Source organism: Cynocephalus volans, chromosome 10 (genome assembly GCF_027409185.1).
Source record: "Cynocephalus volans isolate mCynVol1 chromosome 10, mCynVol1.pri, whole genome shotgun sequence".
In the NCBI taxonomy this organism is placed as follows: Eukaryota; Metazoa; Chordata; class Mammalia; order Dermoptera; family Cynocephalidae; genus Cynocephalus; species Cynocephalus volans.
In genome coordinates, this window is record NC_084469.1 from 43,871,118 (window position 1) to 43,897,292 (window position 26,175).

At 55.0% G+C, this 26,175-nt stretch overlaps 1 protein-coding gene across 2 annotated transcripts in view; it reads right to left on the reverse strand.

Moving 5' to 3' along the window:
• PEMT (phosphatidylethanolamine N-methyltransferase) overlaps positions 1 to 26,175 on the reverse strand; it is an 84,674-nt gene that overhangs the window by 50,559 nt on the left and 7,940 nt on the right. Inside the window, exon 2 of one of the 2 annotated variants that reach the window (XM_063112511.1) lies at positions 14,688 to 14,795. The exons of the other annotated variant lie outside the window; for it this stretch is intronic. Within the exon in view, the coding sequence (XP_062968581.1) occupies positions 14,688 to 14,795 (108 nt within the window). The remainder of the gene's footprint in view (positions 1 to 14,687; positions 14,796 to 26,175) is intronic. 2 annotated transcript variants of the gene reach the window in all.

The window sequence follows — 26,175 nt, forward strand, 5'->3', positions numbered from 1 at the left end:
AGGCATGGGGGGCAGGTTGGGGGCTATGGATTGGGATGAGCATTTGGAGTGATTGGTGAGCCTCGGCTGGGATTCCCAGGAAAGCATGGCAGAGAGGAGCCAGAGAACAGGGAGGCGATAGGAATGTGGGGGCAGAAGAGGCCACCTCCTCCAGTTTCCAATAGGGAAACAGAGGTTCAGAGTGGGTGGAATGGCCTGCCCCAGGCCAATCGGTGGTCTGACTGGGGTGGAGCCCCCCGCGTGGCTCCCTGTCAAGCGCTCTCCTCCCTTGCCTTGGTGGGCCCCACTTGGACCCTGGGTGCTAGGAAGTCAGAGGTGGCTGGAGCGTCCAGGACCTGCCGGCCACTGTAACCCACCTGAGGTCTCCACCAGGCCTGCCCCAACCCAGACTCTTAGCCAATCAAAGACACGGCCTGACCTGGCCAGAAAATTCCCAAGTGACCATGGCTGGGGCCTTAGGCACCTCCTCACCCAATCACATAGTCACAGGCAAGCACCTGGTGAAGGTAGACAGGGAGGCCTTCCGTGTGCCATACAGAGCTGGGTGTGGCAGAGAAAGGCTCCAGGGTCCTGCCATCAGGGACACCAGAGGCAGGAATGTGTAATGGTAGCAGGAGAGACGTGCCCTGGGCTAGTGCGGAAGCTGGGCGGGGCCTGCGTGGGAGGCTGGCGTGGCCACTGAGTAACTGTCCTCCACCCTCGCCGCTCACCAGCTGGGGGCCGGGTCCTGGGCCCTGCCCTTGGCACACATGATCTCATTTCATCACCAAACAAAACCAAGGTAGAGGTTATGTGAGGAGGAAACTGAGGCACAGAACAGGCAAGTGACTTGCCCAAAGCCACACAGCTAATCAGCTGCAGAGGCTGGACTCAAGCTGGGCCCATGTGGCCCCTCAGCCCCTCTCCTACCGCACTGGGCCCCAGGGGGGTTCAGAGAAAACTGAGGAAGAGGACAGCACCGAGCCCATGGGAGTGATGGAGTTCAGAGTTACATCCGTGCAGACGTCAGTGCCTTCTAACCAAGCAGGCCCCTGAGGAAGAGCCCCACGTAGCAAAGGAGCAGCTCAGTGACCAGCCTAGAAGGCTCTCCAGTGGACCAACAGGTCCAGATCAAGACCCCTCCCCATCTGTACCAGCTTCCGTGCCCCAGTGTCCAGCCTCACCTCCTGCCCCTCCTCCCCAACTCCACCCCGCCCCACCCTCACCTCCGCAGGGCCCTGAACTGCCCTTTACTGACCGTCTCCTGAGGCCTGGAAGCCCTGAATCCTGGGCCCAGCCTGGCACACATTGGGGACTCAACAGCTATGTGCAGCATGACTGGGGAAGGCAAGGAACCCTTCTTCCAGATCCCACAGTAAATCCTTCATGCCCCCAGGGTCCAGGGCCTCCCATGGTGGGCAGGAGCAACAAGCACCATGGTCACCAAACACTGACTGGGCACAGTGCGGGCCCTGGGGGACGACAGCCATACACAGCTTGCACCATGGCTTTGACCCTGCCTGGCACTCTCCATGTGCTGCACGTGGACAATCTCGCTCATCCTCGCCACAGGCCTGGGAGGTGGAACCTCCAGTTAACGCCATTTCACAAATGAGGAAACTAAGGCACAGAGCTTAGGTTCAGGATGGGGGCACAACTAAACTGGGCTCCCAAGGACAGCGAGGGGGACAGATGACAGGGGCTTAAGGACATACAGGCATTGCTCACGCAGCCATCCCCTGTGCAGCCCTGCCCACAGGAACTCCCATGTGCGGTCATAATATCGACACAGCCCGGAGCCTGGCAGCCAGGAAGCCTGGCTGTCGAGGTGTCAGCACAGGGCACGTGCGGGCTCCAGCAGGAGAGGGTCACAGGGCCCGACCCGCGACAGGTGCTCGGAGGACCTGTCAGCAGGGCCCCAGCGCCCCAGCCCATCTGAGCCAGGCGGTGCTGCCGCTTAGAGCTATTTTTCCATTCCTCCCCACCATGGCACACCTGTGCACGGGCGGAGGCGGTGGGGATGAAGCATGCAAGCAGGAGCCCCAGGTGCCAGGCCCGGGCAAGTCAAGTCAAATGACCTCTCCGGTCCTCAGCTGCTGCTTCTACAAAGTCTGGGGTTGACCCTCAGGGGCCTGCCCAATGGAACCCATCCAATTCTGCATGCAACTGTGTCCGGGCATGTGCTGCCTTGAGGATAATGGAAACACGTAGCCGCGGTAGGAGGGTAAAAAAAACAGTAAGGTTATGATCACGACAATCACAATAGCAGCCACCGTCCTTACTGAGCTGCCCTCTGTGGAAGGCACAGGCCCTAACCATGGGGCTGTCCTGCCCCTTCACTTCGCATCCAACCTGTCCCTTGCCCCAGGTCAGGCTGATCCCCAGACCCAGCCCAGGGAGCCCCTCTGACCTTCAGCTCTCCCCCCATGACCATATCCAAGATCCCCACCTATTTGACAAGGAACATAAAATAGTCAACTCTGCACATGACAGCCTCTAATCCCTTTCCCTGCAGAAGTGCTCCTTCTCCAGTGACTTCCAGCTCTAAGGGAAGGAAGCCTCAAGTGGGTGCTATGCCTTTGACCCCTGCCTTGACACCCTATAATCAGGACAGCCTGGCTAGGCTCCCGAGCCTGTCTCAGAGAGGATGGGCACTGGGGCAGGAGGCCTCAGCCAGATGAGGGGGCAGACTCGACGCCCCCAGTCCACTCAGAGGCCCCAGTCCCCTGGGAGAGCAGCACAGGTTCCCACCTGCTCTTAGTCAAGGTCACCTCCATCTCCTGAGGTGGGGCCAGTGGGGCTCCATGAGGTCTCCCAAGCCAGGGGCAGCAGGGACAGTCCCACCAGGTGCCCTCTGCAGGTGTTCTGGGGGCGGCAGGCGAGCCCGCTGCAGCCTCCAGCCCGCCCTTCCCCGTGCAGCACTTCCTTTGAGGCTCCCCAGGGCCTTCCAGCATCCGGCACAGACCTCACCCTGGCGCCACTGAGGCGCCTACAGACCATCTCCCAAGAGAGCATCTTCAGGCCAGGAGGGAAGCAGGGATACAGCCACGTGGGCTCAGCCCCACCAGAGGGTGGGGGCTTCTGAGCAGACACCAGGTCTACATAGGTGTTGTTATGGGTGCCGGCCATCTGGGGGTGGCCAGCGGACCTAGGAGGTCACACCCTGGCCTCTGACCACAGTGGCCCCTCCAGTAACTGCACCTCAGGGTCTCCTCCAGTCCCATCTGGAGGGGGTTGCCATCACTCACCCCATCCCATGGAGCTCTCCACCAACACACGAGGTGAGGAGTCCTGCGACTGTAGGGAAAAGCACACGGCACATCTCAGGAGGTGGAGGGAGTCCAGGAGAGGAGTAACACTCCACGAGCACGACAGTGAGCAGGTACAGTAACCCAAGCCCCTCCACTGTCCAGCTTCACTGTCACACCAACCTGGTGCCCACAACCACACCCTCACGTACAGGTGGACGGACGGGGTGGGAGGTGAAGGAACTGAGGGCCTAGCACGTGCCCGGGGCCAGGCCGCCCCTTTCCACACACTGTGTTCCTTATCTAAGCCTCACGGTAGCCCTGGAGACAGCAAAGTCTTCTTGTTTTAGAGAGGATAAACCGAATGCCTTTTCTAAGAATGCGCTTTGCCAGGTCTGAGACACACTGGCACCTGCACTCTGGTCCCCACCAAGGCAGGGCGCACCGTGCTGGCTGTCCAGCCCGGGCCTCGGTGCTGTCTGCATTCTCATGCATGCCCCTCTGCCGTAAGCACAGCCCTCGCAGGCCAGCATAGTCCCCCACCTAACGCTGCCCAGCAGCAGGGCACTCTCCCCAGCCTCCCCGGGATAGGACGGCACTAGCTCCAGCTTCAACCTGCTCAGGGCCCAAGAGAGCCTCCCAGAGGAGGTCGGAGGCCTTGGCAGCTTAAACTCTCCCGGACCCTTCGCCAGCCTGTCACGCCCCTTTTTGCAGGAGTCACAAGAACTCCTCTTGACTGAGGTGGTTTTGAGAGCAATGGTCACTGGCTCCTGGATGGATGGATGTACAGACAGGTTTGGGGGAAGCGGGTAACAGGAGCTATGGACACCACTGGGAGGACATGGCATCTAATACGAGTCCTAAGGCAGCAGAAGTGGCATCGGTTCCGAGGCTGCAGCTGACTTCTTACTGGACAGGAGAGAAGGGTCCCCCACCCATGGGTCTTCCCACCCAGGGACCTGGCAGCTACCCATACTCCGCTCCCAGCAGGGAGGAGGAGAAGTGGGTTGGAGGATGGAGGTGGGGACTGCCAGCTGCTTCTCCCCCTGCCCCAAACGAAATCTACATCCCTGAATCCAACTGTTTCCAAGCCCCACCCCACCTTCCTTGGATTGACAGGGGATCCAAAATGTTTAGAACTGGAAAGGATCTTGGAGATAATTTATCTCAATTCCTTTTTTTTAGCCCAGGAAACTACAAGCAGGAGAGGAGAGGTTAACGGAACTTGCCCAAGTCCATACACTGAGGCAGTGCAGAACAGAATTACTCAAGATGAGGGCACAGAGGCCACAGGAGGCAAAAATCCCCCAGGAACACCTGCCCAGCTCCCAGCAATCCCTAACTGCCCACTCAGTCCCCACAGAAACGCCGGGAGGGGCTAGGCCTGCTCCCCTGAGGATTCCCTGGGCAGCCCGGCCTTGCTTCGGACGCCTTCACCATTGCCTACTCTCTCCCATCCTGCTCCCTACAGCTTCCCAAGGGGGACAGAGCCCAGCCAGCTGCCACCCCGTCCCCACCAAGAAGCTCACACCTGCCGTCCATGCTGACTCGTGGCTAAAGGCTGTTGGGGGGTTGCAGGCTCCACTTCCCACGCTCTGCACCAACCCCCAGGCCTCCCGCACCTCCCCATTGTCTGTCAGGTTACTGGAGCCCCCATCCCCTCCACCCAGCCCAGAGGTCCCGGCTGCTCGGCTTTGAGCTCAGCCCTGCCTGAGGGCTCTGCCTGGTGTGCACCTTGGCCTGTGAGCAGAAGGACCCCCCCAACCAGCCCAGGCTCCCTGACTACTTAAACCTGCAGGAGCCCAGCCCTCTGTGTCATGCCAGTGTCCCCTCTTCTGAATGAAAAATGGAATTGTCTCAGGATCCAACAGTAACACCAAAGAGGGAGCCTTCCCTGGAATGCAGCTGGGGCCTCACCCAGGGTCTTCAGGACCTGGCTGGCTCCACGTGGTCAGGTTGGCACTTGACCATCCCCCATCCCAGTCCTCCTGAGTGCCATTGTGCCAAGCCTGGCAGGGAATGAAGAGGGTGGGGAGCCAGGGACAAGGCAGCAGGAATGGGGCCGCCTCTTGGCAGCAGCATCAGACTCACTGGCCAGCGCAGCACCCCTGCAGCTGAGTGGCGCCACGGCGTGCACACCATCTCCCCTGACACCCACACAATCCCTCCCTGGCCGATTCCTGGCTCTGCAGAGGGAGGGTCACCAGCTCAGAAGTACTCTCCCAAGATGCATCCCTCAGCCACGGAAATTTTCTGGGCCTGAATTTCTGGGACGAAATGAAGCACTCCTAAGGCTGGGAGAGAGGCTGGGAAGACGAAGGCACGGGATCTTCCTCTGCTGCCAGAGCTCCTCGGGACGCTCCTGCAGCCAGACGGCACCCTCAGCTGCTTCTCCTTCAGCCCCAAACCCTTCTGCGCCCATCCCCTCCCTGACAGCCTTGCTGCGACAGCTGAGCACAGCGGGGCAAAGGCCACTCCTTCAGACCTAAGATGAGGTGGCTCAGGTCCAGAGAAGTGAAGGGACTTGTCTGAGTCACAGAATAAGTTAGCAGTGAAATGAGATCAAAACCCACGCCTTGGGCCGAGCCTGTGGCGCACTCGTGAGAGTGCGGTGCTGGGAGCGCAGCGACGCTCCCGCCGCGGGTTCGGATACTATATAGGAATGGCCGGTGCGCTCATTGGCTGAGTGCCGGTCACGAAAAAAAAAGACAAAAAAAAAAACCCCACGCCTTGGGGACATTGTCCATGGAATCTCAATTGGCCTCCGAAGAAGACCCAGGAATGGGGTAAAGCAAATAACACAGCCGGGCTGGCTCCCGGGCTACTAAGATGCTTACGGCTGCCTTCAATTAATTCCTGACAGTGCATTCATGGTGTCTGCAGAGGAGGTACTGTCTCCTTTCACAGATGGAGAAAGAAAGGCACAAGAAAGGGGGAAACAGCCAAGCGTGGTCCCTGTGTGCCCCCAGCGGAGTTGATGGTGACGATGCCTGGCTCCACGCTCCCCAAGGCCACTTTGGGGCTCACGCTCCAAGAAGGAGGGCACCCTTCATCCACCCGCCCCTTCCAACACTGGGCTCGGCCCTGCACATCCCAAGGTGCCTCAGACACCCCCTGAGCTTCCTGAGCTCTCGGCCTCGGGAGGAGGCGAAGTGCATACTGACAACAGTCCACAGGGCTGTGGCTCCATGCCACCACGGGGGTCTGGGAGGCACAAAGGCTCAGCATGTCTGTTTAGGGCCAGAACCCAGGGGAGGCCGGCCGAAGGAGAAGCAAAGGCAGCCAGGCAGAGAGGTGGAGAGGCACTTCTAGGACCAGTGAACAGAATGTGCAAAGGCACAGGGACACAAGAGCGTGTCTGCAGAGTGGCAGTGGGCAGGGGACAGAGCTCTGGGAGCTACATCACTGGAGATGCGCCCTATGGTGTGTGTGGCGGGGGGGCATGTCCAGGTCATGAATGATTCTCTCAAGCCATGTCCCTTAACCCGAAGACAACTGGGATCTACAGAAGGGTCAAAGTTAGGAGGACCAGATCTGCTGAGAATACCTAAGAAAAGGTGAAGTCATAAAACCCTGCCCTCTGAGTCAGTGTGGGAAGGATCCCGAGAGATCCTCTACACCAAACCGCATGGCCAGGAGCCCTGCCCATTGCCTTTCAGTCACACCGACTCCACACACCCTAACAGTAGCCTCATAATGCTGTAAAACCGGAACCAGAAATAAATCATCACGGGAAGACATACTAGGACCCCCACCCCTCCACCCGCCCAGCAAGAACTTTCTAAGGAAACTCCCAGTTGCATCTCCGGAACATACGGAGCCCGAGGGAAGGATGGTTGATGGATGAACCCAGCCAGTTGGGCTGGGCTCTCTCCTGCTCCCCTCTGCCTTCTTCTTAAATGTGTCACCCCGAGCCATCCTGGCAAAGACTGTGAGCTGACCTAGTTCAAGACACCTCATTGTCCACCGTAGCACCACACTGTTGGGACACAGTGGTTCTGAAGTCAGCCCTGGCCAACGGCATGATGCTCCCCGCCAGGCTGGTGCCAGCAGCCCCAGGAGCAAGGCCACTGCCCTGTATAGCTCTCCATCCAGGGGCAATGGTGCCACTGCGAGGACAGGCAGGGCTGTTTCCAGCTAAACACACATGTCCACTGCCTGGCTCAGAAAAGATCCCCTGCTCCTGTGCCTGGAACATCTTGCACTGGAGCCAATGTCAAGGGGCAGAGAGTGTGTGGGTCTCCGGTGACAAGAAGCTGACTGTCCCCAGCTACAGGGCTGAGGCTGGACATGCCATGAGTTCTGCAGGGGTCCAGCCAAGAGCACAGCTCAGGCAGGGCTGGGCTGGGGGAGAGTTGGGAGTGCCATGGAGCCTGAAGGGACAAGGGCTGGCTCTCAGAGGCCAGTTCTCAGTCAGGCCCGGCAAGCCAGCTGGCTCTGCCCGGAGAAAAATCCTTCTGTGCCACAGGCTATACCAGTAAGCCCAGCTCAGCATTCCCGCAAATGCAAGAGCAGCCCTGGCAGAGGAAGACGTTTCCTGGTCCCAAATCACCGACTCAGAGGCCAGTGGGTACATGGCCATGACCCAGGAGCCAGATTTCTAAGCCAGATGGCAGCAAGGGGCTCAGACAGCCTGGTTTAGGCCCCGCCCATCTGAGTGAGACGCTCACATGTTCACATACTCCCCAGCCTCTCACAGACAATCGGGACTGCAGGCCAGCACTGGGGTCCTCCCTCGTGGGACACAGGCCCACCTGTCCACCTTTTCTGCACACATCCCCCTTTCTTCAGTCTCCTCGACTTGCCCACCCCCACCCTTCCATTCCTCTAGAAAGTCCCCAGGGCCAGCTCTGCCCTCCCTGTGGCCCACCGTCACTGCTGTGAACCCTGTGTGGCTTTCCAGCCTGCAAGCCCCGCCACCCGCTCTCCCAACCTGTCACCTGGACATGTTCTCTCCTGCAGCTCCTCTTTATTATTAACCAAATCCAAATTTTTCTACTAAACGTGTGATGCCCAATCTTACCTTGCTAACCCAGCACAAGTTCTAGAAGGGCAGGGTAATGCCCCAGCGCAGGGCCACCCGGAGCCAGGACTTGGAAAAGCGAGGAGTGGGATGGGGCCTCAGTTGAGTGTCGCCACTTTATAGATGGAGAAACCAAGGCCCAGAGAGGGCATGTGAATGACAAAGGGATGGGACCTGGCTGATTCTACAATGTCTGCAGGGTCAGTTTCCTGGTGCCTGGTGGGGCTCCCTCAGGGCACCCAGAAATGAGCCAAGAGATTGCTGGCCAGTGATCTGAAAACAGAAACTGAGGCAGCGGCAGCAAATGAACATTAAAGGTAGCAGGCAGGGGAGTGGGGGACTGAGGGCAGGACGGGAGTGGCGGTGAGCATGGCAAGGAGTGTGCTCCCCCCGCTCCGGCTGTCACCAGCTCCCCTCCTGCAGGCCAGAGAAAGCCTCTCCTTGCCCACAGCGCCACCTTCCGCCCAGCTGCCCAGCTGCCCTGGTCAAACATCCCTGCCTGGGAAACCCACGGCCCAGCCTGCTGCAGCCCAGCACAGTGAGCAGCCTCCCTCCTCCTGGACAGGAGAAGCCACCTCTTCCCAAACGAACTCTCCAGGCTAGGGTGACCTACCGTCCTGGTCTGCCCAGAACTGAGGGGGGTCTGGGCATGTGGGATTCTCAGGCTAAAACCAGGAAAATCCTGGCCAAAGGACAAGCCGGCATCCTGATACAGACACAGGGTCACTGCCTCACACTGAGGGTCATCAGCAGGACCTGGGGCCGGGGCTTTGGTCTTGGTTTGCTAGTGAGGGTGGGGACACCTGTCAGCAGCTGACACATCAGATATCTTTCCCCACACGGGAAGGAGCTGCCCAGGCACCGATGTGAACCACACTCAGAGAAAGAGAGGTCTAAGGCAGGGTGCCCTGTGGGGACAGAGGGGGCTCTGTAGGGCTGGGGTTGCACCCTCGGAAGCCCACGCCCAAAGCTGGGAGGAACCCACCTGCCAGGACCGTCCCCACCCACTTACACCTGCTGTGCTGGCAGAAGTCCTAATAGCACCCTTTCATGCTCACGGGGTCCCACCACAGAAGGTAAACTAGACACAAGGCCACTCTCTCTAGAAATCCATCTAGCTCAGCCCTGGTGTCCACCAGCTTTGACGTTTCTTATGAGCAATTTGCCTTCAATAACAGCTAAGATGCCATGTGCACAATCAACTCCTGTAAACAAGAGGCAAGCTCAAGGCCACTCCTGCAGCAGCACCGCTTGCTCAGGGGTGTTCTGACGCAGGGCACTTGGGGAGCCAGGGCAGGCCCAGCACTATCTGGTCTTCACTGGGACGCCAGGAACCCTGTGTCTGTCACAAACAGCCACTGTGCTCTCCTGCCTGCAGCTCCTTTTTGCAATGTCGGGATGTGCATTTGCAAATGTCACAGACTGAGTTGAGCCTTATCCACTGGATGCCACTGCAGAAAACTGGTTAAGAGCCCTATAAACACCTAAGAAGTCAGTCAACACTGCCCGGATGTCGTTTGTGCTGGGTGCAGAGCTGGGCGCTGAGCACTGAGATGTGGCAGGCATTCTGCGCTCTGGACACAGCTGCTACCCAGAGCGTGGCATGTGCCAGGGCTGGGGACACAGGAGCCAAGCAGACACTGCTCCAGCTCTTGGGATGCTCCATCTAAGGGGACTGCAAGGAGCAACAGTGACACTAAGCCTGGTGGGCTGTGCCGAGGGGCACAAAGGACACACATGGTGGGCACAAAGACCACTAGGGTGACTTAACCCCCAGGGGACATCCAAAAATGTCCGGAGACAGTTTTATGGATGGGGGTACTGCTGACTCCTAGTGGGCAGACGCCATGATGTTCTTCACATCCTACAGCTCACAGGACTTCCCCAAATGTCAGCAACTATGACCCAGAGAGGGAGGCATGGGGAGGGGGGCTAGGAGGTGACACTTGACAAGGCCTGTCCAGGCCATGGTGGCACAGGTCTGCAGGAGCCTTGGACAAGACAGGACAGAATACCCAGGAAAGGGCCAGAACTCAGATGACTGAGGGTGTAGGGGAGAGGATGCCTGCTCTAAGTGCCTCTTTGGCCAAGGCAAGGGTTCACAGCTCCCCCTAGAAGACACGGGGCCTCTGAATGCTGTGAGTATCACAGGGGAGCCAGGCTGCCAGCTGCTGCGTGAACCCAGCTGGCAGGCGGGGATGGGTGGAGGTCTGAAGCCAGATGGTGGCCCCGTCGTGACAGGTGGAGTCTGTGAGGGCGGAGACCCAGGGGCAGAGGAGAGGAGGGAGTTGAGGCTGGCCCCTGGACCTCTGCCCTGGCACCTGGAGAGGTGGCCTCCTTCATGGAGACAGGGAAGGGACAGCACTCCAGGGAGGTCATGGCCGGGGCTCCCAGGACCCGTGCTCACAGAGTCTGAGAGGATTCGGGGCCAGAGAGCGAGGCCCAGGTGACGGAGGGAAAAGGCCCACTGTCCTCTGTTGCATCTGACATTTTCCTCCAAGCCCTCTCACAGTTTTCGTCACAAACACATCTGTGCTCTGGGAGGACGGAGGCTTGGCTGGCTCTCGCGGATGCGCGCCTTGCCTGGCACACGGCAGGCTCTCCGTGAGCATCTGCCAAGTGAACAAACATCAGGCACGGAAAAGGGTTTCGCAGAGCAGCAGGGAGAGAGACAGGAAGGCACATGGGCGCTCAGAGAGCCGACTTCAAGGAAGAGCGAGGGGTCAGCAGGGAGAGACTTTCCCCAAAGATCTGGCACGAGAAGGGCCGGGACACCTCTGCGCGGGGGGCAACAATGAGCACCTGGAGGCCTTGGAACAAGGACTCTGCCGCAGTCAGGGACACACTGGCTATGGTGGAGCCAGGAGGTGAGAAGCCCGGCTGGTGCTGCTGCCCGACTGTGACAGCCCTGAGAGGCAGATGGCAGGCCCTGAGCAGAGAGAGGGCCAGACCGGCGCACAGGTCCATCTCCACTGAGTCCAGGGACGTCACACATCTGACGTGCGCACAACTGAGCTCTCTTCCTACCCAACCCTCTCCTCCCGCGGTCGTTCCATCTCAGCCAATGGCCACGCCTTCCAACTGGTCACTCGGGCCCAGCCACGGAGCTGGCAGGTCGCCTCTCTTGTGCTTGCCATGCAAACTGTCGCAAGTCCTGCCAGGCACTTCCTGCCCTCACCTCCCACCCTGCGCCACCACCCAGGGGCCTGATGGCTATGGTGCAGCCCAACTGTGCCCTTGCAGGCTCTCCTCTGTCCTCAAAAACCTGAGTCAGATTGTGCCACTGCTGCCGTGGCTCCCAGCACAGAGTCTGCCAAACAACCTCCACACTGGCTATGAGGCCTGCACTGTCGCCCTGGCCACCTCTCCAACCTGCCCCTCCACTCTCCCTCCGTCCGACTCCAACCGTGGCTGTTTCCTGCAATCGCCAAGGACACTTTGGACAGGGATTTCTGTATGTGTTGTTTCCTCTGATAGAATGCTCTTCCCCAGACACCTGAGGGCTCCTCCCACGTGAGCGACAGGCTCCTGACCAATGGTCACACCATTGGAGAGGCCTTCCCCAACCACCCCTCTCTATCCCTCACTCCCCTTATCTGCTTCATCACCGCCGGGCAGCCTACATATTTAGTCACTTACTGCCTCTCCTAAAATGCCACTGCAGGAGGGCCAGGGCTGTGTACCCTAGCCTGGCACACAGTAAGCCCTCAATAAATACTGGAAGAATAAATGAATGAATCTCTTTAAGCCCCGGTTTCTAAAGGAGATATGAGCAGCTCTGCTGTGAAGATTCTCTGCAATGCTGCACAAGGCGCACTCTGCATGACACCTGAGCACAGCGAGTCCTGCCTGGCACTGGCAATTGCTAAATGCAGTACATGTTCTGTAAGTGCTTGCACAGGTGCGGCCTCTCCTCCTGCCATGGCTGGGTTTCTTGTCCCCAGCACATCCCTGCCAGGCCTCAGGCCCCACCCCAGCTCCTCCTGCCCACAGGTGCCCAGCGGCAGCGCACTGAGTGTTTCTGTAACATTTCTCATTCCGAAACAACTTTGAAGAACTTGCTCTCTCTCACTAATGACCACAAACTGTTCCAGTGAATAATTCTTTCAAAATGAGGCAAATGAAAAACTTATGATAAAAAAAAGAAGAAGAAAAAAAAACAACCCCGTGATAAACACACAGATGCTAGCTGCCTGCCTCCCAGATCTTGCTGCATCTTAACCATTGGGCTGTTTTGGACATCTCTGCGGGCCACGATGCAGCTTCAGAATGAACTGCTCGGAAACACACTGCTGGAAGGTACAGCGGGAAGTGACCAAGGGGGCTTGTGCATAAATGAAGGTATCCCCGGGACCCACTGTGCATCTGGCCAGCCAAGCCCCCAGCACTGGGAGACTGGCATGCCCTCGAACGACTGCCAGTCAAGGCCCGGCCTGCAGGGAGCCGGAGGACGGGCAGGGAGAGGCAGGCACAGCCGGACAGCCCTGTGAGTTAGGACTGTGACATCTTCTGATGGGAACCAATGGCCTTTTCATATCCTGTGCTAGTTTCCTATGGCTGCTGTGACAAATTACCACAAACTTAGTGGCTTAAAACAATAGAAATTTATTCTCTCACAGTTCTGGTGGCCAGAAATCCAAAATCATTGTCGCTGGACCAAAATCAAGGTGTCAGCAGCAGGGCTATGGTCCCTCGACAGGCTCCAGGGGAGGGTCCGTTCTTGCCTCTTCTAGCTTCTGGCAGTGGCCAGCCTTCCTTGGCTTGTGGCTGCATTGCTCCGATCTTCGAAGCCAGCACCTCAGAATCCCTTTCCACTCCATCTTCACATGGCCTCTCCTCTGGGTGTGTGGTCATCCACTCTGTCTCCCCTTTCTTGTAAGGAAATGTGCGATGGCACTTAGGACCCACCCGCATGATCCAGGTCACTCTCCCCAGCTCAAGATCCTTGACTTCAGCACACCTGCAGAGACCCTTTTGTGTGCATGTGTGCCTTCCCGAATTACATTAGGACGTGGACGTCTTTGGGGCCATTTTCCAGACTCCCACACCCCCTTTACCCTTCTCTGTGGTGCTGGATGCATGCCAAGGTGAAGTGGGAGGGGAAGTGCACAGGCAGGCAGCAGGGGAGGGCATGGGGACGGCGCGGGGAGGCCCAGACAGGCCTAGACGCCGGGCAGGGGGTTAGGGCAGCTCAGGCAGACAAGTGGGCGGCTCGGCTGGAAAGTGCCTGTTTCTCAGGACGGGGGTCAAGGAGGCCTGGGTTTGGACACATGCAGCTCTCTGGCCTCAGTCCCACCACTGCACCCCCCTCCAGGCAGCCCCACCTCTGTAAGCTGCAGTGCCTCGTCCTCGGGGCGGGTTTGGTGTGTTCGGGACAGTGGGGACAGCACATTCAGAATGCAGCCTCTTTGAGACAAGCGGCCCTGCCCCCACCTGCCACCTCTCTCCCCAGATGGAGAAAAGACTCAAGTCGTAAACCAGATGAAAATCATGTCCTATTCTGCCCTGGGACCAAGGGCTCACCTTAAATGAAAAAAGGCTGGAACAGTGTGCTGCTGACGTGGACCTTGGCCTTACTCTGCAGATCAGCCTTGAGGGTGATCACAGGGCGTCCGTGCACAGCTCTGCATCAGCAAGCCCAAGCACTGCTGGGCCCGGGACACCAGCTCACTCAGCCATGCCAGGCAGGAGCCTCGGGGAGCCGCCCCTGGAGCACCCTCCAGAGGTGGCCACAGCAGAGTGGGCCTGTGTCACCCTACTATCTCAGGGGGAGGAGGCAGGGTGCAGAGAAAGGCTGAGCAGGAGCAACCACCTGCCCTCCCACCTCCATACAAGGGCCCAGTGCCCACTTCCCATGGAGCCCAGCCCTACCCGCAGCACTCGGGCTCCAAACGTCCCCTTGCACCCATGAACGAGCCAGGTGCTGCTCTAGCTTCTTGTTTTTGGTTCATGTCAGCTTGTGCTTGCTTCCCAGCACACCGCAGCGTGGGGTGTGCAAGCTGTTTTGCAGGAGGTCTCACGTAGGAAGAATAATCATGTTTATGAACACAACTTGGGGGGACAGGATTCACAAGAAATGGCTTTCTTGTGTGATGTGGCCAGGAGGGAGACAGTCCTACAATCTGGGCACCCTACTTCATAAATGAGAAGACCCCAGTGAGATTGCTGGGCATGTGTGATCGATAGCAGTCCCACCACAGGGTGGCTTTCTACTGCAGGCTCTTGCCCTTCTGTCCTAGGCCACCTGACATCAGCTCAGGGTAGTCTACTGATACCGACACATTGCTGGGACGCCCAAGGAGAGGGGCTTCTGCGGTGGACTGTAACTTCAGGAGGAAAGAGCAGAGTCGTCCACCTGTCTGTCTGTTCCCCAGCATATGGGGTTCGCCTGGAAGTGGGACACACCGCCAGACCCAGTCAGGCACAAGGGCACTTACCACATTCCAGAAGAGTGGGTTGAAAGCGATGGCAAGGATGGCCGCCACAAAGCTGGGATGCGCGGGGTCCACGTAGGCCAGCAGCCCAGTCATAACGCAGAGGTCTGCCTGCAGGACAGAGCTGTGTCAGCAGAGGCCTGCCCAGGGACAACCAGGACCTGCGAGCCCCCAGCACTTGGAGACAAAGTTACCCTCTGGGAACACGCCAGCAGGCTCGGGAACATCCAAGTCCAGGAAAGGTTACTACAGTGTAGCCTCCTAAAAGGGAAGATAAAAAGCTGAAACCTAATCAGCTGTGTCGTGCCCTGTCCGGAAGGCGGCTAGGCTAGCGGCCACAGAAGTGTGCATGGACGCTGGATGAGGAAACTAGTGACCCCGAAGGTGGGTCCAGCACCCTCAAAGGGAAGTGACACCAAACCGGGGTGCGTGCACGGACGCTGGATGAGGAAACTAGTGACCCCGAAGGTGGGTCCAGCACCCTCAAAGGGAAGTGACACCAAACCGGGGTGCAACCCGGGACCCTCCGGGAAGAGGGTGCTCAGAGGCCCCAGAGAAAACCCACGCAGCCAATGCACATGGGAAGAGGCACATGGCCTCACCAGAACTCAGGTCAACGCAAATGGAAACAATAGCCACGTGCCTCTTCTCACCGGAGCCCAACGAGGGACAGCCTTGAGCCTGCAGAAGGCTGTGAGCAGGGCGGGTAAACTGTGAAGGCGCGCGCCCACATCCCAGCCACACACAGGGCGCGAGGCCTGCACAGAGGCTCCTGCCAGCCTGCGAGGCAGAAGACCAGCAATGTGGAGACAGCGCAGGGGCCCCTCAACAGGAGAACAGAGTCAAGTGTGGCCCGTCCTAAAGCAGCTGAACTACAGACATCTATGTGCCACAGCATGGAACATTCTCAGAAACATAGTGCCAAGTGAAAAGAGCAAGTTGCAGAGTTCAGGGCACACATACACAATTTTAGGACACAACATAAAACAATGTAGTACTAAGTATTCTTTCTGTGCATGTGCTAAAGAAAAGACTACAGTGCAATATGCTAAACACCTGACGCCTGTCGCCTCTGGAACAGGATTTCTGAACCTCGGCACTGTTGACATTTGGGGCTGGTCATTCCATTGTGTGGGGCCGTCCTGTGCATTGTAGGATATTCAGCAGCACCCCTGGCCTCTACCCACTGGTTAACAGTAGCTCCTCCCCAATGTGACAACAAAAAATGTCTCCAGACATTTCCAAACATCCCCTGGGAGCAAAATCCCCTGCAATAAGACCCTCTGCTTTAGAGGCAAAGAGAGGGTAATGAGACACTTTCAACAGGGACTTCTTTCTTTAAAAAGAGATGTGGGCCCAGCCCGTGGCGCACTCGGGAGAGTGCGGCGCTGGGAGCGCGGCGACGCTCCTACCGTGGGTTCGGATCCTATATAGGAATGGCTGGTGCACTCACTGGCTGAGTACCGGTCACGAAAAAGACAAAAAAAAAAAAAGAGAGAGATGAGGCACTTCTGACATTTTGGGTGGTGAGTATTCACTGAGTCCTTGTATTCTTCTCCAGACTTATTTTTTATTTTAGAAAGGATTTTGGAGGGTCAATGCACTGAAAATATTATGGTGCCTCTCCACATATAATTCAAAATAAAAATAATACTAAATTGTAAAGTGTCAAGTCCATAGAGTTGGGAGCTTTCCCATAATGTCTACTCTGATGGTGTTTTGTTCTGTTTCATTATGGGCTATAGTAAATTCTCTCGAAGAGTGCTTTTGTCCCCCGCAGGTCACCCAGCGCTGGAGGCCAAGCAGCCTCTACTCTCATTCTTGCTTCACCCGGAGACCTTCTCTGGCAGAGCGCAGGCTGCCACCCACCACACTGCTGCGTGTGGCAGTGGGAACATCCCAGAACAGCACTGAGCATGTAAGATGTCCACAGGAAGCCATCTTCTGCCATGACCTGGCATCCTGCTCGTGCGGCCTCCTCGCCAGCCAGTCTGAGTTTCTCCAGGGCAGAGCTCCACCGGCTGCGGGTCAAAGGCACAGCTGTGCAGCACCGGGTGCAGGCCCCTCCTGCAGGGGTGGGCAAAGCATGTGAGCACACGGACAGAACGGCCGAGTGAGAAAGTGACCAGGAGCACTGACGTGGCAGTGGGGCACTGCGGGCGCATCAGCACGCAAAGCTGGTGCACCCAGGCCCACCGCGGTCAGAGCCGCCCAGCCCTGCAGCCAGCCAGGCGGGCTCTCTGAGCAGGCGCCTCGGCAGCGCCTCGGGTGTGGCAGGAGTCCCATGTGCCCCCAGAGCCCCCCACTCAGGAAGGAAGAAGCTACTGCAACAGGCCTCAGAACAGGCTGCCCTGCCCTCGAGGGAGGAAAGGGGAGGCCGGCTGTGCAGCCCCAGAGCTTCTTGAACCCGGGGTTTACCCAGAGCACCATCTTATCTTCTACTGATGAAGCACCTCCCGCTTCCATGGCCCCGTCCACAGACAGGCTAGTGGGGGCCGAGCAGGAGCCACGGCAGAGGAAGGGAAAGCTGGCCGGGAACCAGGAGGCCGGGATCTGGTGTGGGCCACTTACAGAGTGTGTTGGGGTGAGTTACCTCCCTCCGTGTGGACAACAGACCCTTAGCCAGCTGCAAGTCCCCACTTGTCCCTTCCCCTTCCCCCCCCGTTCCCTACCTCGACCCCCAGACCCCCATCCCCAGCCAAAACCTTGCCTCACCTCAGCCCCACCCTTCTTTCATCCCCGTCGTCCTGTCTGTCTCTCCACCTTGTTCATACCACAAAGAGGGTGTCTCAGGTGACAGGGAGAGGAGATGCTCCAGCTAGGTCTTGAGGGATGAATAGGAGTTTGCAGAGGCTGCAGATGGACAGAGGGTATGTCAGATGGGCAGAAGCCATTGGGAAAGGGTCTGTGTGGGACGGAAAGGATGGCAGGTAAGGGACCAGCAAGGGACCGACGAGGAACTGTCCTTCCTGAGTGGAGAGGGCTCCAGGGACACGTGGGATGCCTGCCACACCCAGGCGCTGCCGAGGTGCCTGCTCAGAGCCCAGCCTTGTCGGCTGCAGGCGCTCAGCAGCTCCGACTGTGGCTGGGAGCCTCCAAGGGGTAACCTGCTCACTCTTGGCACCCTCTTTATGTTATGTACAAGGTGGCATGACAGACAGGACAATCGGAAGGAAACAAGGGAGCAGCTGAGGATAGGCAAGGTTTGGCCTAGGGGTTGAGATGGGGAACAGGGAGAAGAGGGAGGCATGAGTGAGGACTTTCCCCACCCCCACCTCCGCTTTGACCTCCGACCCCTGCCCACCCCCAGCTTTGGCTGTGTCTCACCCAGGGCATAGCAAAGGAGCTCAATGGCCTCCTGCCTTTGCACATCCCCCAGGGCCCTCCTGCGTGGAGTCTCACCTCCTGGCAGCCACCTGCACTGCAGGCCTTCTCACCTGCACACGGCTCACCCATCCTAGTGCTCAATGACAGTGCAGTCAAGCCTCCTCTGCAGGCCAGGACTTCTGTGGCCTGGCTGCTCCCTCACCTGCCATCCTTTCCATCCCACCCCAATCACCAACACAGACTCTTTGCCAGTGGCTTCTGCCCCTGTCTGACATACCTCTATCCCTCTGCAAACTCCTATTCATCCCTCAAGACCCAGCGGGGGCATCTCCTCTCCCCGTCACCCGTGGCACTCTCTCCTGTGTCCTTACTGTGTGCCCATGGCAATTATTTGTTATCTGTCCCTATCTTGTAATAGCTCCTCCAGCCTAGGGACTATTTTTAAATTGATATTTGTGTCTCCAGTGCCCACCCCACTGCCGGGCACAAAGAGGAAATCTTCGCTGAGTAAACCATGGCCCTCGTTTCATCATCAGTAAAACTTGAGGGCTAACCATGGTCTCTGGCTCAGCCACCTTGTGCTCCCAGGACCCTGGTCTCCACCAATGTGGCTCTTTGGAAATTGTCCAAGCGGCCCCTGTGGGGATTCTGCGAGCATGAGGGCAGCTGGGCAGCGGGCAATGACTAACAGATCTCCCTGGACACAGGGGCCTGGATTCACCAGCCACCCAGATGTGTGCTTCATAAGTACTTATTTTTAAATAATAAATTTTAAAATAAATATTTATTTTTATAGCACCTTTTGGCTGAGAAGTCAAGCAATGGTTTACAAGAACTGGCAGGCAGTGGGGTGGTCAGACAGGGAGAGAGTCGGGCTTCTCAAGTTCCTAGAAACCACAGGAACTGAACCTGTTCAAGGCAGAGGTCAGTCTCAGGGCCCTGTCAGTTTGAAGTCCCTGGTTGGGGACCGTCTGTCCCCAGGGTGTGCCATAGGGTGGAAGGGGTGTTAGGGAGGAGGACAGGGATGCAGGGCCTAGGCTAGGCCTGGAAGGAGTCCTGGGGTTAAGCCTGGCCCCTCCCGCATCTGCCCACCCACTCAGCCACTGCAGACACTGTCTCTCCAGTCATCAACTCTGCAAACCAGGAATCTCCATCAGCTGGCCTCCCTGCAGCCCCCAGGAAAGGACAACAGGGTCTGTGCAGCAGGCCTGGGGGTGTTAAAAGCCCTAGACCTACCCTGTGAATCATTGCAGGCAGAGGAACTCACAGCCAGTGCCCCATGACTGTCACCAACTTTTAAAGTGACCACTTCCACAGGAGTTCACCTGGCAACTCTCAGACAAGGATTCCACTAGCCAGATCTCCCTTTAAAGGTGAGTTCTGCAGGAGGCCACCATTCCTCTACGCCTGAAGTCTCTGTCCCTTCACTGCAGTAAGGCGCTGGGTGTTCTCAGGGATGAAAATGTGCCCCCAACAGTGTGGTTCTTCAGCTAGCTGTGGCCACTTCTCACCAAGCAGTGGGAGAAGACAAGTCAAAAGGACTTCTTTCGTAGTCCACCCACTAATCCTGGAGGTGGAGGGTGCCACCATCACCACCCTTACTCACAGATAAGTGGGGTGGGGTAGGTGGCTCACCAGGTCCTGACCCCTGTGGGTCTGATGCTTGCCCAGGTCTGTGGAGGACAGGCCTCTGGAGCCAGCAGCAGCTGAGCCGAGTGCACACCTGCGTGAGCATCACCAGCTTGCCCGGGCTTGCCAGGACGTCCATGGGCAGCCCTCAGTCCCAGGCAGCCCAGGCCTGTGCCCCCAGCACTGGGCCCCTGCCTCTGAGCCACAGGACCAAGACACTTCTACCCAAGCCAAAGGGGAAAGAGGGGCAAGTGCAAGCTCAGAGCAGAGTCCCACCCAGCTGGGGAAAAGGCCTGGGGACCCTGAGGCAAATAGTTCCCGGAGGGCCTAGAAGCCTTCAGCCACTGAACAGAGGCAGCCTGGGGAGCAGGCGGAGCCCTGACTGGGAAGGGGCACAGGGCAATTCCCCATTCTCCAGGCCGAGGGAGACATTCCCCACCTCACCAGGGTCTGGGTTAGCCGAGGCACACACAGCAGACTTCTCCAACTGCACACTAACAGTCTGTGCGTTTCCCTGTGTGCGGATGACACCAAAGGCCTTGGGAAAGATTGGCAGTGGGAACACGCCCCTGTGTCCCCACGGGGCCCCGGAGGAACACTGCTCTCTCACAGTCTTGGAGAGATCTTGAAGATTTCAGCTCCATGCCAGTCACTACATGCTGGGCATGCATAGAAGAGGCCCTTGCCCTAAGGGTCTGAGACTGACAGAATGACCCGGCTGCAGGACTCACTGGTGCCAGATGTCAAGAGCAGGGAGGACGCACTTCATCTTGCAACCCGCTTAACTGCCTGGAAGGAAAAGTCCTACCACTGTTGCAGATAAGATAGCCCAGGGCTTGGGGAATCCCGCTGACCTTGGTCAGTGAGGAGCAGAGTTGTTGGCCTTAGCCAGCCCGGCTTCCAGATTCCCCACAGAAAGCCCCAGAAGACGTGGACCTCAGCAGCTAGGGCAGGACCTGGACCCTGCCCCAGAGGACAAGGATAAAAGTCAGTGTTTCTGGGGCCTGAACACTCCCAAGGAGACTTGGGACATGAGCAAGGAGAAATATGCTCCTTTAATCTTCTGTGGGAGCTGAAGTGAAAGAGGGAAACTGAGGCACTGAGAGATCAACCAACTAACACTGGCTGAACACAGCAATAGCTGACATCCACCTGGGTCCCCGGGCTAGGCCTGCACTGGTCAAAATTAGCACATGGCCTCACTGTCCCTCCTCCCTTGAGGTCTCAGTGCCCTGGGGTCAGCCTGTCTCAGCAGGAGGAAAGTATCCAGCAGGTAATCTGGTCACCTTGAGGAGGATTTGTGTTGCCTGGAGAAGCATCTGCTGAGCAGGAGAGAGTGACTAACGTTCAGAGTAGAATTCCGGGCAGCAGATGGGGGCCCCTCTTGGCTTCCTACTCCCTACCAGAGGCACCAAGTTCCCTTCCTGATGGCTGTTGCTTCTCAAAATATGCTTGGAAGGGCGGACCTCCCTCCTGAAACTGGACAGGCAGAAAAGAACCAAAAACTCAAGTCAGATGTGAGCACAACAGGAGAGTCCTGGAGTCTCATACCCTGGGTCTACCACCCAGTGTCGGAGGCTCCCTCAACCAACCTCCCACACACACATAGGCCACCTTGACTAAGGGGAGGGTCCCCCAGCCCCAAACTCACTCAACGGAAATCCTGGCTTTCTGCTACCCATTAATTCTAAGAGTGGAATCCCCCTCCCAGGTTACAGGCTGCAGAGGTCTCAGAATTTGACTAAAGGAGAGGAACTACCTACCACAACCAGAAGGAAATGTCAGCTGAGCTCCAGGAATAATTAGGGTCACACGGTCACTGATGGCTGGGCTCAGCTACGGAGACCCCATGGGTTGGCAAGGAAGAGGCTCATAGCAATTTCACTTCATTGAAGGATGTGGGGACTCTTCAGAGCAACGTACTGTCAGCAGGGAATGATTTGCAGCAGGTCAACAGCACCCAGGGTGCACGTCACATTGTGACATCCAAACAAACAGCAGGGCCCCGGAGAGGCAAAGTCACATCAAAGTCACATCGATTGCAAGCGACTGTTTTGCTGCACATACGATATATGTCAAAGGGCAGGGTGAGACTTCCCAGAGAGGAGTCAGGGGTCCTCCAGCAGGGCCCACCATCACTGCAAAACACGCCTGTGGAATCACAGCCGCTTCTGCCTCTCCCAGAGCTTTACACATGCCCCTGGCATTGTCAGCGGATTTGGGCAACTTTGGGTTGAAGCCCTGTGCCTGGCACAGACACAAGAATGACCGTGCCAGACTATTCTCCTCTAAGAAATTTATTCTCTGGTAGGAGTTGGGGAAGACATTTTATATGAAGGCAGCCCCCTGACACCATTGTTTCTACACTGGGGCTACCTGGCTCAGAAGAAGGACTCTGGGCTTTGGCAGCCACAGTCAGGCTTAGAGCGGAGCTTCACCAGCCCTGAGGAGGGACCACGGCAAGCCTCCCATGACCAGTCTGGGCCCAGGTCTCCCTCCGGTGAAATGGGGCTCCTGAGACTAGCCACACAAGGTTACAAGGCAGCCTGGCGAGAACAGGAGGGAACACTCAGGCACACAGAGGCTCTCGTGCTGAGGCTGTTCTGTCCCTTACTCTGTCCACATAACATTAACTAGTAAGACACCTTGCACTCTCTCACTTTCTGCAGGGGCCCTCCTGGGAAGATACCTGTCCTAAAGGAAGAGCCAGAGAAGGGACAATGACCCAAGGAAGGTTGCCCCAATGCTGGAGTTTGAGGACAAGCAAGCCCTGGACAGCAGAGACCATCTTAAGGCAGGAGGGGCATTTTGTTAGAACATCAAAATACGACAGTGATCTCTAATACCACTGATCAGCTACAGACAATTCCTGGGGAAAAAACATTGCTTCGATGTGTTCCTAAATCCTACAATAAAACAAAATGGCCAGCAGCTGTCCCAGTTCCCCTGATCCATAACTCCTTTCAGGAAGGTGAAGACATTCATTCACTCATTCCTCATTCAACAAGTGTGTCCCAGGCCATGTGCAAACAGGCACTGATGGCTCATCGGTGGGGCCAAAGGGAGCCCCACAATGTGCGCACGTGGGCAGGGCCTGTGCTTCTCAAGGCCTCACTTGGTTACCTCTTCTTATCTGCTCTGCTGAGCCGTGGGCTTCAGAACCCTTTTCTCTACAATCACTTCCAGGGCCCAGCACAGAACCGACCAGGTTGGTGCAACTGGGTATATTTATCCAAATTCAAATTATATGTTGAAGACAATAATGACAATGAGCCAGCCAACCAACAAAGTTAACCAAGCGTCAAGCCCTGGAAAAGGACTTTAATGAGGCAGGACAGAATGGTTATGAAATGGGGCACCCTGTGTGATCCTCGGCAAGTCACCTCACCTTGGCAAGCTTGGTTTCCTAGTCTGTGAAATGGGAATAACGGTGGTACCTGCTTCATGGGACTGTCAGGAGGACTAAATGAGATAACACAAGGAAGGCACTTAGCATGGTGTCTCACGTGCAGTAAAGGTTGACATTGTTAGCTATTACTGCCATGTTATTAAGTCCGTGCAACAACCCTGTAAGGTATGCCCACTTCTCAGATTAAAAATTGCAGCTAATACATGCAGCAAAAACTAACAGAACTAAAAGGTGAAACAGACAAATGCACAATTCTAGTTAGAGACCTCAACACTCCTCTCCCAGTAACTGATAGAATAAGTAGGCAGAACGCATATGTTTATTGCAACACAATTCATAATAGCCAAGAGAAAATATCAGCCTAAATGCCCATCAATGGATGAATGGATTGAAAAACAAAACAAAACCACGGTGTATATATGTAATGGAATACTATTCAGCTGTAAAAAAGAATATGAAATCCTATCATTTGCAGCAACACGGATGGAACCAGAGATCATCATGTTAAGTGTAGTCAGCCAGGCACAGAAAGACAAATACTGCCTGATCTCACTCATATGTGGAATCTAAAAAAAAAACCGAACAAACAAACAAAAAGAAAAAAAAAAGTGGTTCTCTGTGGAGTATACTATAAAGCAAATGTATTTCACAGGGCCTAGTTTCTTGTACTTTCGGGTTTAGTCTAACTTCTTAAAAGTGCATATAAAATGTTGACCTTGCAAAAAACAGAATTTTCCCCAGGCTATATAGTCTCTGTTGTAAGGTAAAGAATTGTAACACAGCAAGGTTGCTGGTTCAAAGACAGACAGGTTACTGATTGACATGTGAAGATACCGGGAGCTTTGTAGGGAGAAGGAATGTCTGCTAAGATCAAGCTTTTGTTGGTGGATCACTTAAATTGCCTTATGGAATGTCATCTGGCTTGTTTTACTGAATGTTACCAGCCTATATTGTTAAACTATAACCCTACCTATGTTCTCTTCCTGTAATTTACTGGTCTGGAGAATAAATGCAGGAAAAGAACCCCAATTCATGGTTAATTTCCCAAATAGAAGGAATGCCTCGCTCTTAAGGTTCTGGGAGATTAACCACTTCAGGGCTTCTCACTGCTCAGAAGAGATGGGCTTTGAGTAATCCTTTGTGGCTCTGCCACCCAGGGGAAGAGGGGTAACAAATCCGTGGGGGGACAAAGCAACAATTATCATACAAGTAGAGAGCAGAATAATGGTTACCAGAGGCCAGGAAGGGAGGGAAGTAGTGGGGAGGAGAAGTAGGGGACTGACAGGTACAAAACTGGGCTGTGAACCCTAAGTGAATCATTGCGCAGTATCTGTATGTACTGAAACAACACACTGTACCCCACAAATATGTACAAGTAAATGTAAAAATAAAAATAAAATACAATACAATAAAGAGAGTAAGTAGGCAGAAAATCAGTAGAAATATAGCTGATCTGAACACCACGACCAGCCAGCTAGACCTGATCAGCACTAATGGAGCACCCCACAATGACAGCAGAGCACGCATCTTCCTAAGTGCAGCTGAGACACTCACCAAGATAGACCACATTCGGAGCCATAAAGCAAGTCTTACATTTGAAAGAATAAAAAGCATACAAAATGCGGTCTCAAACCACAGCAAAATTAAACTAGAATAACAGAAAGACGTCTGTTAAAGAATACACCTCTAAATAATGCATGAATCGAGACAACTAAGTCTCAAGAGAAATTTTAAAATATTTTGAACTGAATGACAATACAACATATCAGAAATTGTGGGGTTCAGCTAAAACAGGGCTGAGAAGGAAACAGCTGACATTAGTAAAGAAGAAAAGTCTGAAATCAGTCATATAAGCTTTGTTCTTAAGAAACTAAAGAGGAGTAAATTAAACCTGAAGCAGAGAGAAGAAAAAAGGAAAAGGTGAGAGAAAATATCAATCAAATTGAAAACAGAAAGAAAAAATAATCAAACTCAAAGCTGGTTCTTTGGGAAAAACATTTTTTTTCTTTTCCTTTTTTTTTTTTAATTGTAACATAGTTGATTGTACATATCTGTGGGGTACAGAGTTGAAAATCAATACCTGTATGCAATATGCAATGCTCAAATCAGGATAATTCATAGATTCAACATTATACAATGTAATTTTATAAAAGGTCATTTTTTCATGACCCTTTAGCAATCTGTTTTTTTCAATATAACCAATAAACCTCTAGCCAGACTGACAAAGTACAAAAGAGAGAAGACACAAACTACAAACAACAGAAACAGAAGAGGAGACCTCCTTACTGACCTTGCAAACGTGGAAATCATAAGGAAATATGAACAACCTTAGGCCCACAAATTCAACAATCTAGATGAAATGGACCACTCATTGAAAGACAAACTACCAAAATTCATTCAAGAGGAAATAGTCCTATACTTATAAAGGAATTGAATTCATAGTTTAAAACCTTCCAAAAAAAGAAAGCTGCAGGCCCAGATGGTTTCACTGGATGAATTCTACCCAGCTGGTATTTTAGGAAGAAATACCAGCAATTCCACACACTCTCTTCCAGAGCACAGAAGAGGGGCACTCCCCGGTTCACTTCCTGAGACCAGCATTACATTAATATTAAAACCAAATAAGGACATAGCAAGAAAAGAAAACTACAAACCAATATTTCCCATAAACCTAGTCACAAAAATCCTCAATAAAAAATAATAGCAAATCAAATCCAGCAATATCTGCAAAGGATAATGTGTCAGGACCAAGTGGGGGGTCACCCCAGGAATTCAGAGCTGGTTCAACATTCAAAACATCAAAGTAATTCCTCATACTGACAGCCTGGCAAGGAAAAACTGTATCATTATCTCGACAGAAGCAGAGGAAACAGGACCCTGTAGTTTACGTGACTTGGCCAAGGTTGCAATGAATGTCAAAGGAAAGCCTGGTGTCTTGACTGTTTCAAAATACACTGAGGACAAAATTTATGTCCCTGAAAGCGTCATTAAATAAATCATCTAATGGTGTGACATTTATTTTAATTAAAGTGGTAAAATTTAAAAAATTTTTAAAACAATTTTGCATATCAGGCAAATATCTTCCCCGAAAGGCAAAGATACCACAAATCTGCCACCAGGATTTTC